General features: G+C 47.0%; 1 protein-coding gene across 1 annotated transcript in view; it reads right to left on the reverse strand.

The window, feature by feature from the left end:
• Window positions 1-1445: 1445 nt before the first annotated feature.
• The window catches only part of Shisa6 (shisa family member 6), a 305394-nt gene continuing 293108 nt past the window's right edge, over window positions 1446-13731 (reverse strand). The window contains 2 exon segments of the mRNA XM_028869364.2: window positions 1446-9687; window positions 11601-11753. Of these exon segments, the coding sequence (XP_028725197.1) occupies window positions 9137-9687; window positions 11601-11753 (704 nt within the window). The 3' untranslated portion in view covers window positions 1446-9136.

The raw sequence follows: 13731 nt of genomic DNA on the forward strand, positions 1-13731 counted from the left end.
TCCCTTCACAGTGGATGCCCCTTTACTTCCCAAGAATCAGAAGAGGAGCAGGTCTGACTATTCCCAGTGCTCCTTCTGTGTCTGCATCTACGTCTGTACCCCTGGCCTCCTTTCTGCATTTCACACATCGTCATATGTGAGTGATCCTGAAGGTTCCTGTGTAGCCTGACAAGGCTGTCTTGAAAAGTCAATATAGTTTCTCATATATTAAACTTTCGATGCATAATTTGTATATCAAGCCTCAGTTTTCTCTTCATTTCTTAAACACGTGTCCCTTATAAGCTCATGTTTGTTTAATCTGTTCACTAAGGCTAGTTACCTAAAAATCATGATGCTACATAAACCAAGGCCACTCTGACCTTGAGAAATAAAAGCCATTCTTGTCATGCAGCCATACACTTTCAAAACTGATACAGGAAAAGTCAAAATGGCATGCTTCTCAATATTTAACATATACAGAGTTGCACAGGGATTTTGTTTTATGCAAATCCTAGGGCCCCACCACCAGGAATTTTGACTGAAACAGTCTGGTATGTGCTCTAGGTATACACATTCTACCGAGGGCCTGGGGATTCTGATGGACCCCACTTGGAGGAACAAAGGGCTTTTGTTTTCTAAAAGTCTAAAACAGAGTTCAATATTTGGGCCAATGTCCTTTATGGAAAACAGGACATCTTCCCTGTGCCTGCTATGACAGACTCGTGGAAATAGCTCACTCTATGAGCCAAAGGAGAAACTTTAGAAGACAGCCACAGAGAATGAAAGCTGAAGACTCTTGGTACGTCACAGCTGCTTTCTGTCATTGTGACTTAGATTTGGAACTGGGATTAAGGCTGGAGGGTAATGACAACAACAACTTCTCTTTGTGTTTCTAAAACACAGTTAAACTCACTTTCTAAGGTCAGAGAAGTGAACTCATGAACAGTCTAGAATGTTCTGTGAAACTGCAGTCTTTGGGATTTCTTTGACAGTCAAGTTGCAGGTTTTGAGAAATCATAACAAGTTAAGTCAGATGGACATAGTAGCATACACCTGTAATTCTGGCTGCTTCTGGAGGATGAGGCAGGAGAATCATAAGTTAGAGTCCAGGTTGGGTGACAGAGTGAATTCAAGGATAGGCTGGGCAACTTAGTGAGACCCTTTCTCGAAATAAAAATGAAAAAGGTGTGGGGGATGTGACATGGTGATACACTTTGTTTAGCATTAGAATGAACCTTAGTTCAACTTCCATTACCACCAATGACAATGACAAAAAATTAAGTCAAACAAAAGAGATTTTCCTCAAAATCTTATTCAAGATCACCTTCCTTGGCTGTCATCATTTTGATACAGGGTAAATATGCTGACAAGATGAAGATACGGTCTTGTAAGTGGCACCATTGTGATCCCCCCTCCCTCTTTCTGTCTCCCCTCTCCCCCCACTCTCTCCCTCCCCTGTCCACCCTTCCACTCTTGCCTTGACTAATTACTGTTTTCTGAAAAGTTTTAACAAAACTATAGAAATAGAGACTAATAATGTGGTAAAGAGGCATTTCAGAGTGATCGCTTGGCTTATAGATTCTCTGGTTTTGTTTTAAATAATAAAATTGAGCTTTGAAGAGGCTCAGGGATGTGATCCCAGCACCCAGGAAGTTCAGGCAGAAGATTCCAAGTTCAATCAGTGGGCTACTGGCGAGTTCCATGCTAGTCTGCCCTGGGCCACAGCATGGCACTGTAATGGAAGGAAGGAAGGAAGGAAGGAAGGAAGGAAGGAAGGAAGGAAGGAAGGAAGGCAGGAAGGAAGGCAGGAAGGAAGGAAAATCAGTCTTTGAATGTGTTTTTAATTGTAATCCATATTGTTTTTGTATGTTCAAGAAGAGAAGTCTCCTGAGAGTTTCCTTTGAGAACTATCTTTAGTATAACTTAGTCATTATATATATTTGTAAGCATTAAGATTAAATTTTACTTTTTTAAAAAAATCCTCCAATCAAGATATTTGTTTTCATCCTTTCCTCTCAATGATGAACATAGACTACAAGTATTTCTATATGTGTAACGTGTTGGTACATGTGTGCAGTTGCTATGAGTTGTCCTGTGTTAGAGAGACTGGCTTAGAAAAGAAGAAATGGCACTTCAGTGGTGAGTGTAATGATGTGTGAACGTATTCTGGAATATGTGCTGCTCTGTGTAAGAAAAGCAACCAAGGCTGTGCTGATTTCAGGAGAACAAAAACCCTTGGAAATAGAGAACAAAAGGACTTCTTTGCAGAACTGAGGATTGAACCTCACCATGCATGATAACTAAATGCCCTATCACTGTGGTATGCCCATTAATCAATTTATTATTTAATTATTATTCACTATTGAGACACCTTAGGCTGAGATGCCTCAGGCAGTTCAGGCTGACCTTGAACTCGTTTCTGATCCTTTTGCTCCAGCCTCCTGAGTAGTTGAGATTTGTTGACCTGTACCACCAGGTCTGACTTAGGATTTAAAAAATATCAGTCCAATGCCTCCAATAAAAAGGATTTCATTACAGGAGCTTTGGAGGAATGGGAAGAGAGTATGTTGAACCCTGGATTCCAGAAACTACAGAAATGCTGCCTTGTGGGATAGGATAAATTCTCTCCCTGGCAGTGGTTTGTTTGTTCAGCCTGTTTCTAGGCTCTGGTGATCAACAAATAACCCTTGCAGCAAAGGGAGCGTAGGCCAAAGAAAATAATATCAAAGCCACATCCAGACAAAGAGAGTCTTGAACAAAGCTGCAAATCTGAATCAGTTTTCATGGTGCAACTTTTTGATGCTCAGAGTTAAGTGTTATGGATCTTTAGCCACCTCTAATCTGCTCACAGCCATGGTAACGGTAACTAACACTAAAATAAAACTGAGACCTGATATCTAAGAATAATAGTGCTGGAGTAGATGAGTGTAGACAGCACTGGAAAATTCAGCTCTGCTCTCAGATGGCACAGTGTCGGGTGTTTACCTCTCTGCATTCCTCTGTCCTTGCATTTTAAAGCTTGATTTGTATACCATAACATAGGGCAGTGGTAAATGTACACTTTGGTGATTTCCATGAACCTATGTAGTTCCACAGATATCACCACAATACAGATTTTAATTGTTTTTTTTTTTTTTTTTTTGAGGCAACATTTTGGTATGGAGCCCAGGTTGGCCTCAAACTCATAATCCTCCTACATCATTCTCCCGAATTCTGGGATTACAGATATGTACCACTGAGCTTGGCCACGTCTGGTTTTAGAACATCTCATCACACCTAAAGTTTCCTAGGAACTGTCTGTAGTCAATCCCTGCTCCCTTTCCTGATTACAATGATCTCTTGTATCCTTCCTTGCTTTTTTTGCATGACCTTGGTTTTGACTCTGTAAGCATGCAGCTACTTTAAGACACACAGGTTATGTTGAAACAGCTTTATTTTTTGATCCATAAATATCTGTTACTGACAAAAGTGGAAAAATCCTCAAGACTAAATCTCACTAAAGCAATCTCTGTTTACAGTACATATAGGGTGTGCTTTGACAGCGAAGAAGAATGATGAGATTTGTACAGAAGCAGTAATGGGGGGCACTGCTCATTGGGGAGATTCCATGTGAGTGACAGAGAAACTGCAGAGATACGGATAGAAAGGTACTTTTCATAATACTACCATATAATAAACATAGAATCCATAAACCCAGCTAACGAGTAAAAATGTTCCTTAACACCCCCCTTAGGAAATTGTGTCCCCAACTAAAAATGTTACAGTAAGAATTGCCTTTTATTAGAGAATTTCAATAATTCTTTACTACAAAATGTCTAGTTGAGTTTACAGGACTAGAGATTTCTTTGCCACTATGAAGCAAATGAATGGGTCCTCTTTAATGGAGTGGCATTTGAGGGTCATTGGAGGGTTGGCAGCAAAGTTGAGCAGGGTCTTCTCCTCCCACATGAGGGAGGTTGTTAAGCAAACACACAGCATTATTTTTATGAATGATGGAAGGTTAATGTGTTTGCAATTTACAAGATGGTTTTGATGACAGCGATTTGGAATTTCCATTGGTGCTTCACAAGCCTTCATGGGGAGGATGATAGTATTACAAAGAGGGGCCACAAAGATACTGGGATGGGGTGAGGACCCTCCTCCCAGCAGCCCAGGTGGGTGATGTCTCGTCCTCTCCAGATGGGATGGAGCTTCCGCATCCTGACGTGGTCTTCAGGATGCATGCTGTGGCGTGGGATATGATGGCATTCCTTGTCACACAGAGCCTCTGCCAAGCATGCTCCTTTGGGACATGGAACAAATTTCCTATCTGACCTTAAATACAAACTTTGTGTCCAAAAGTCATGGTCAGACATCTAGACCCTTTTCTTTCAGCCAGTCCCCTCTCTGAAAGTAGAGTTACCTCCCTCCAGCTATAAGGACATCGAAAATGAAAACTCCAAACTCAGAATTTCACAGCAACTGACACCCAGGTGGTTTAGGTATGCTTATATGAGAGGCTTCAGGGATACATGATTGGTGACCTGTTGTGTGGTCAGGCCTTAACTTTCAGATACAAGAGTATCCATGTGTGGCCGAGCCCATTGGTTCCACCCAAAACCTGGCAAGGAATCTGGTGTTTGTCTAGGGCCTCTGAGGATGCTGCCATAGGGCAGGCAGAGTGTGATGGGTGCAGCTCAGTTGAAGTGGGGATGAATGTAGAAAAGGAAAGGAGCGGAGAATGAAAACCCCAGAGTGTAAAAGCTGAATGAAACTTTGGGGGCTCATCTAGTCAAAGCCCCTCATTTTATATGTGGGGAAACTGAGGCACTGAACTGGCATGTGACTTGCCCATAGTCACATGGCAAGATGGAGACAAAAGCCAGACCTAGAAGCCATGTTTCTGGAGCCTCAGTCCTGTTTCTGCTTCTCTCCCCTTGTCCCCTCTCTGATATGCCACTTTCCAAAATCAAAGAGAGGGGCCAGAAAGACTTGTCTTTCATGTTAAACCCTACCATCAAAATTTGTCACTTATAAAAATAACTCTACACCAGGAAAATACTTCGTTAAAGCGCAGCAAGCCTCCTAAAAACATTTCACAATTCCTCAGATTCAGAGAGGATGGCAGAGAGATGTGTGTGGGACCTAACGTGCCTCCTCCTCTCACAGCAAGTGCCTTCTAGGGTCCAAGTGATGGGCAGCCCTTTCAAACTATGATGTTGGGTCCAGTCCACAGCCATTTGTGGAAGGAATGAGGGATGAAGCAAGTGACAGCTAAGAACTCTCCAAAGGCAATGGGTTGAGTTTGGTGGCAGAGATGTTGGGATGGCTACTCCTCCATACTTGGAGACTTACAAGTCTTCATGTCTTTGGATGAGGGGAGAGCTGTGATTTCCACTAGAAGAAAGGTGTTGGAATAGAAGCGAGAGCTACAGGCATCAAAGGGGATGAATCTTTGGCCAGAGCAGGAGACTCTGGGCTAGTAGCAGTCTGAGTCAAGAGCTTCTTGAGTCTGGTAGCTGCAGGAGCCAAAGCTGATCTTTTGGCCATGACACCTCTGACCAGGCAGCTCTCTCCCTTCCCTTTTAGAGATCAGAGGGATGGGGGAGACCCGTGACTTTACCCCTTGGGGCATCATTTCCTGTGTGAGGAAGTGTAACAAACCAATGAGGCAAACAAAGGACTCACAGAACGTGAGAGTCTTCCACAGTTTCCATCAAGAACTCTGATTCTTCAAACCAGAGACTTCAGCAGATCCAGGTAAAAGAAACTAGGGCTGGAGGAAGGCTGATAATTGAAGAGGGAAGTGAGGGAAACTTCAGACCTGGGGAAATTCTGAAGATCAAAGTCCAGTTACGAGGCTAAGGAGTTACTGGCAAGCTTTTGTGGCTCATGAATATATGGAGCCAAGAGTTCACCGGAGGAAGTGAGAAAGGAAGGATGGAAGGACGGGAGTGGTAAGAGGTCTTCAGGAAGAACACCTGGGTCAAGTAAGACCTGTACACACCCCAGTCCAGGGCAGTGGAGACATGCATGAAGGAACAAAAGAAGCAGAGGGAAACCTTGAGTTTCCTTTGCTTGGGGTAGGAGTGTTTATCATGAAGAGCATAGCTCTCCTGTGTGTGACAGAGAACACCAACCTGCTTGGGCTAGAAGCAGTGACATCTGGGTTCCAGCCCCAGACACTCTCAAGTGAGTTCATACAATACAACATAGCTAGCTGGTTCTGGAGTGATGGGTGAGTTCATGGGACTTAGTGGTTTTCCCTTATCACCGAGGGAAAACAACTCCAGTGGGTGCCTGAAACCACACATAGTACGAGACTCTCTATATGTATTATGTTTTCTTCATGTACATACACATACAATAAAGTTTAATTTGTAAATTAGGCACAGGAAGAGATTGACAATAATAAAATAGGACAAGGTATAAGAATATACTGTAATAAAAGCCATGTGATTGTGGACCTCTCAAAAGAATTAAGACAAATGTTAATATTTCTGGATCATGGTTGACTACAGGTAATTTAAATGAGCCATGCAAAACTGAAGGAGGGGTAGTGTATTTCCATGTCCCAGTTAAGACACAGTTTTCCGGAGTTTGAAGTAGAGGACTGGATTATAGTAGTCTGTAGACTTTCATCTCTGTTACTATTCCTCTCCTTCCAAGGATGAAGCAGAAGAAAAGCCTTCAGGAGAGGCAAGCATTCCATTAGAATTTTCTGACGTAACCAATGCCAGGTATTTTATACCAGAAGGTGGTAAGGCAGGGATGAGAAAGAGTTTGGAATCAACTTATCAAACAACCCCTGAGACAGACAGACAGACAGACAGACAGACAGAAAGATGGAGAGGAAAATAGACAGACAGACACCTTTGTCAGAGCCAAGGCTGAGGGAAGAGCCTGGGGTAAGATTGTCTCCCAAGGGGTGGAGAAGTTGCTGTCTGGAAGATTCTCCATGGGATGTCCAGACACCAGGGAAGGAATTTTTGGCCACCACAGTCTCGACTTTCCCCCTTCCCACTTCCCACCAGCACAAGGCCTTCAAAGGGACCAGCTAAGGGTTAGAGAGTTATAGGGTGCTGGGCTGTGGGACAGCTGTGAGACATGCCCTTGCTTCTGGAAGTGAGCCACTCTCTATTTGGATTGAGTTCTTCTCTTCCTGTGAGCCTTACCTTCTGCAACAAAAGCTCATAGACCCATAGGAACCAGCCCTTAAGAAGGTTTATGTGTTTGCAGGGAGGAAAGCAGAATGTCCAGGGACACCCCTTTGGTCGGGAGGCTAAGGCCTGCCTTTGGAAGCCCCAGCTTCCATCCTTCTGGGTTATACAGAACATTCCCGCTCTCACAGAGGGGGGCATTCTAGGGAGGGGTGTAGGAGAGCTTGTAGCTCTTGAAAGCAGTGAGGGGAAGCAGTCCACTGACGTCTTCATGGCTCGTAGTCTTGGCTAGATTAAAAACGACCAGGACAGATACAAGCTTCTCACCACCTCTCTTTTTAAGGGCTATCCATGCAGAACTGAGGGGGTATAAAATCTGACTTAAGGGCATTGCTGCCGGAGTCTGGTAAGCTATGGCTCCATTTCTTAGGCTACTCCACCAGCAGTCTGGGGCTGATTCTCCCCAGTCCCAGACCTGGCTCTCAGAAGGGAGGCTCATTGTCTTCCTCCTCCTGATCTTGGGGGAGCAGGATTGTTCTCACTGATAGTTTCCCAGTAGCTGGTCACACACCTTCTCCACCTTCAGATTGCAGGCAAAGAGGGGGCTCAGATGGGCTGGCAGGGGAGCTTCCAGGTGCCCCTACCATATGCCCAAGTGTCCCTGCAAGGAGGAGTGGTTGATATGGCCCCCACAACGACATCCTGGGACACCATTGTTTATCTGCATCTACCAATGGGTCTCGGTTCCTTGGATCCACTGGTTTGAAGAAAGTCATGGAACTACAGGGGATGAGGTGGGGAGGTAGGTGTGGGAGGGAACACGGGAAGAGAGAATGAGTTCTAAACAGAAAAAGGCTGCGGAGAGGGCAAAAATGGTGGAAAGGAGTGCTCAGGGTCCGGCATGACCGCGTCAGAGAGCTCCTGCCTGTTCACAGGCTAAGCTTCTTCTGTCTGGAAACTTCTGCCTCTGTCCAGCCTGAGGCTCATGAGTGGGGGACAGGCAGAGCCCTAGAAAATGGGAATGGTGAGCCCCTGAGATCCTGGGCATCACAGTGGCCCTCCCCACCCTAGCTCTCTGCCCACTGCAGGTGCCTCCTGGGAGCAGAGCTCGGGTGAAGAAGGCAGGCCTGAGAGGAGGTCCTAGTTCAGACCCAGTGGCCTGGAGGAAGTGGGGAGAGACATCAGGTGGCTGCCAAGGCACTTCTAAAGTCCTGGCAACCTATCGCTACTCCTCTCTGGAGGGCAAGAGCTAATGCTCCCTCTTGGGAGCAAGAGCTGAAGCCCCAGAGAGGTTTGAGGAGAAACAGTGAAGGCTGGGAGGGCAGAGCCCCCACAGCACAGGGGCAGAGGCAACCAAGCAGCTAAAAGGAAGAGAACCCCTTCCTGTTGTGGGGCTGCAAGGCTCAGCGAGGGAAGGGCCACTCGGTAGAGACCAGAGTTCCAGCAGGCAGAAGAGAATCGTATTGTGCTTATGGACACAGCAGCTCTCTGGCTGAGAGCGAGCAGGCAGTTTTTAGGCACTAAGAGATTTCTGTGATGCGGTTCTAGATACAGGAAAGAGACCGAGTAGCCTATTCGGTCAGCCCACTGACTGCACCCGCTGGCCGGCTGGCTGTTCAAACTCAGGCAGCTTCGGATTACCTTCAGGGGAGGGTCCACTGGCTGGCAGAACCTGTGGCTGAGTCTCCAGGAAGGGGTGGGGGTTGGGGGGCGGGGACTGAGGGAGTGGCGCGGGTGGTAGGTAAGACTGGGGGCCTCACCACTCTTCTCATTTGCAGGGGGAGGGTTCTACTGGGAGAGAAAGAGCTCTAGAGCCTGGGTCTGTGCTTGTTGGACCAGGCATTTGGCGCCATGTCCCTGGGGGATATGGCTTTCTGGACAAAGGCAGCCCGCCTCCAGCTCCAATGGGGGGAACCGGGGAGGTGAGGAGAGCAAGGCTGGACGCTGTGCTCCTCATCCCTGGCCTGCTCTGCTCTGTCCTGCCCTCACTCTGCCAAGCAGCCCGGCCACGCTGCCGGTCACACGGTCACTTCGGTCTTGCTGGCTGTGTAGCAAGTGTGGTGGCCCGGGATATAGTGCAGCTGCTCCACCGTGTTGTGTCTGCGGGAGGCAAAGGCGTGGCGCTTGGCTGCCGTCTGGCTCTGGCCCAGGGTGGCATAGGAGTTATTGGAGGCACTGGGATGGGAGTGCATCTTGGTCATACGGTAGCGGTCCAGCACTGGCGTGGACACAAAGACGTCCGTGTGCGAGATGGCCCGCGACAGTGATTGCTCCGGGAAGGCCGTCCGCTCTGGGGATAGCAACGGGTCCTGGGAGTGCAGGCGCTCTGTGGAGAGCAGCTGTTCATCAGACAAGATTCGGTCATAGGGCATGCCAAATTCATCAGGCAAGCCCCTCTGTGGGGACAGGACCCTGTCCTGGGACATGGCCCTGATGGGCCTGCGTGGCCGTTCTCGAGGCAGCGGCTTCTGCTGAGACATCTGGATGACATTGAGGGGGAGGGTGCCACGGGCTGCGAGGTCTGGCAGGTGCCTCCGCCTCATGTAATACTCATCAGCTTCCTTGTCAGCTGCAAGGAGACAGAGAGAAAGCAGTGGGGTGATGGGACAGCCACGACTCAGGGAGTAAGGGTGTGTGTGTGTGTGTGTGTGTGTGTGTGTGTGTGTGTGTGTGTGCCCTCTTGTTCAATCACAGACCTGGAAATCTCCAAGGGTAACATAACCAAAGGCCCTTAGTTAGTAAAGTATGTGGGGATGGGACTCAAGCAGGTGACATTAACCCCCTCCTCCAATGCATCCACAAACCAATACTTGAGGGCTTGTAAAAGGTGGGTTCTGATTAAGGGACACTCACTGCCTATACCCCAGAGTCTATATCTCCAGTAGGCCCCCAAATTCTGTTTCTTCTTCAGGGGCCACCATGGGGGACAGTTAAATGACTTCCTCATCCACCTTATGGTGGAGCTGATTTCAAGCCCAAGGTATTCCTGTGGCTTGCCTGCTGTATCTACTGCATGTGGTTCTGAAGTAGAATGGCTCCAGGTCTTACTAAAATACCCAGGTAGAGCTAACAGCTTTCAGATGATGTCTACAGCACTACTTTATGGAAACTGGGCACAGAATCAGGTTTTGTTAGAATCAAGTAGGATGTTCCTCTAGGAGGCATTTGTGGAAAGCTTCACTGGTAACCTAGGAACCTAGTAACACCTTCTCTGGAGTAACAACCAATCTACAGGAACCAACACATGGGCATCCAGCCCCCACAGCCATATCATCAGCCTACACTTACTCCCTGTGCCCACCAGGCAGCAGGCTCTAGCAATACTGTATGTGCATCTTGCTTAAATGCTTTGGGCTCATGTCCTTCTAGTAGGTTCTCCCAGAATTGCACTATGGATCCTTGACCTTCTCCAGGGCACACATAAGGCTGCATTGTGCCAAATTTCAACAAGGAGGCCTCCTACAGACAGCTTTTGGGACTCTTTGCCTAGTATAGTAATGCTGCTTACTCCTCAGTGGGCTCAGGGTTAGGGTGGATCTATCCTGCCTATTGAACCCCATTTTCTCGTTTCAGGGCATCTGTCAGACCTCTCAGCTGGTCAGAGATGCTCACTTATTGCCATAGAAACTCAACATTTCTCTGTAGATGGCTGAGACGAACTTGGGCTGGACTTCTATCAGAGTAAGTCACCCTGAAACTTCAAGCACGTGTTCAGCTGTAGAACACTAACTGAAGTTGAGCAGCCTTCAAAAATGATTGACAGGGCTGGAGATGTAGCTCGGGAGTCAAATGCTTGCCTAGCATACATAGGGCTCTGTGTAGCATCCCCAAGACCACACACACACACACACACACACACACACACACACACACACACACACCAGTGCATGCACACATACATGGGTGAGAGGGTGTTGACTCATTCATAGAGAAATGAGAGGAAGTTATAAGGATCAGGTCAGGAAAGAAAGCTGTCCCTAAATGTACTTTCTTGTACATTTTAATGCATTAAACCTATCAATGCCAAAAGCTGTTCTGACTCCAATAGCTGAGGTGATTCCCTGGATAAACCAAATCTAAGTTATAAGATGAAAGCATGAGCATAAGAAGTGTGGAGGCTCAGGTCTTTGAGATGGTCCTGGCTGGGCTAGAATGGTTCTTTGGGCCCTTGGTGCCTCTTTTACAAACAATAATACACAGGAAGGCCCACAGTTTGACGAAGGCCAGTGGCAAGCTGGTACATGAGTGATAAGTACAGCTTACAGAGGATGGGGGCCCCAGGGTCCTACATCATTCTTAACTATAAAAAGAGTGGACTAGGGACCAGGAGATCAAAAGAAAGGGTTCTAACTATTCTCTTTATCCTACATACAACTCACTCCTAATTCTTGGGATTCTATACCTGGTCCCTTAGGTTATGGGACAAGAGGATGATTTGGGAACCCTTGAGACAGACCTCAATTCCAGCCAGCCTTGACTTACTTAGCCTCTTCAGAGATGAGTACTTGCTTGGATTGGTCTTCACTGCAGATTCATATGATGGAGGCAGGTGGGCTAAGTTCTGGAAAGAGCGTGAGAAGGAGAGGTCATAGGGTTCGGTGGCCGATGTCAGGATGTTATTCATCCGTGGCTTCTCTGCAAAGGAAAGGCATGGCATTTAGTGAACATACAGGCAGAGGGAGCTGAGGCCATAGTGGCCAAGTTTTCTCTCTACTTTCTGCTCCCTCCTTGACTAGAGACCCTATCCTGCTTTTTTAAAGCTAGGACCCAGCAGGGAATGCTGAGACTCAGTTTCCCTTTGCTCAACTTTCCTTTTGTCAAGAGTCCTCATGGGAAGGCATTGTCTTAGCTTCTTCTGGCTCCCATGGCTAGTGATCAGTCCCGAGGACTCAACTCAGCAATAGTTTCTTCCCCCAGGTACATTCCTGGTGTCTCTGATGAAACCTGAGCCCGGTACAATGAAAGAGCATTGTCCTGGTCAGCCTATTGTCAACTTGACACAAGCTGGAGTCACATGGGAAGAGGAACTGCAGTTCAGAAGGTGCTTCTACCAAACTGCCTGTGCACAAGTCTGTGAGGCATTTTCTTGTTTGATGATTGATGTGGGAGAGTCTATCTCACTGGGAGCAGTGCCCTTCTTGGGCCTATCATCCTAGATGGTATAGGAAAGCAGGACCGAGCAAGCCATGAAAGAGTAAGTCAGTTAACCCAGTAAGCAGCACTCCTCAATGTCTTCTGCTTCAGTTCTTGCTCCAGGTTCCCCCTCTACTTCCTGTCCTGACTTCCTTCAGTGAGGGACTGTGATGTGAAAGTGTAAGCTAAATAAAACCTTTCTTCCCCCCATTTTTTTTTGGTTGTGGTGTTTTATCACAGCAATAGAAACCCTAATAAGATATGGATCATAAACTCATCCATGTCTACATGAATGCACTGTCTTATCCCAATAGATAGGCTAACTAATTCTATCAGGCCAGTCTGACTTTAGAGCAAATCTGGTGACCATGGAGGAGATGGATACAGGGCCCAACTCCATTGCAACTCCAATCCACATTCAATCCATGGTGCCATGCACCTTTAGGGCAGCTCCCTTGGGTCTCTCTATGCTCCATACTTGACAAGCCTCTGTGACCCACATAGCCACTGTTGCTTACCTTAAGCCCTTTCTCAGAGGCTGCCTTAGTAATTTCTAAGCTCCCAGAAGGAAAAACATGAGCAAAACCTGCTTGTCATATCCTTCCTCTTCTCCCGCTATCTCTGAGATAGACCCTGAGACTCCAAAGTCAGCAGAGACACAATGGAGTGTGGTTTGTTGTTAGGCCCAGGGAAGAGTCGTGGAGGGAATGGAGATGGTGAACAGTCAAGAGGGTGAATAACTGATGACAGCATCCTCAGGCTAAGAGAGCTTTGGAGGAGACATTACGAGAAACACCAGAGAGGAGAAAAGGATCGGGGAGGAAGCAGTGGGCTTAGGGGTCTGAAGGAAATGGAGGTCCAGGGGAAGGAGAAAAAAAATCCCTTAATGCTTGATTGACATGAGAGGAGGAGCCCTAAAAGGAAGTCAACAGTTGGTTTCCAGGGAGATCGTGATACCATTTCCAGAAACAAGGGAGCAAGGAAAGAGCAGTCTGGCTGTGCCATCCATCCATCCATCTTTGTCTGGGACTCCTCAAAGCCAAAGACGCTCTGAGAAAGGGCAGGCTCTAAGTTGGAAAAATGTATAGGATTATGGTTTTCTACACCTCTTGGCAGAGAGTATTACATTATAGACTACAAAAATCCTCTTGTCCTTGCGAGAGAGTGTCGCCTTCCTAGGCCCATCCAAGGATTGCCCCAGGCATGGGAACTCCTGGCTTCTCTCTTTCCCTGCCTGCATTGTCACCCCCAGAACTGGGGATTGAGCCAGGGGATTTCAGCCAATAAGCTGGTGTTTGTGCCAGCTTCGTACATATGTGAGGGGGTGAGGGATGCTCTGTATCCCAAGAGATCAGAACATGCTGTACAGAGAGAGCCTCCCTGGCATGGACCAGGACAGATGCCAGGAAGTAGAGTGGGCATGAAGCTGAGAGTGTTGCTCCCTAGATGTGGTTAATTACCACTAATCCACTGCTTGTTT

The sequence above is a fragment of the Peromyscus leucopus genome, chromosome 8b, assembly GCF_004664715.2.
Source record: "Peromyscus leucopus breed LL Stock chromosome 8b, UCI_PerLeu_2.1, whole genome shotgun sequence".
NCBI classification, from domain to species: Eukaryota; Metazoa; Chordata; class Mammalia; order Rodentia; family Cricetidae; genus Peromyscus; species Peromyscus leucopus.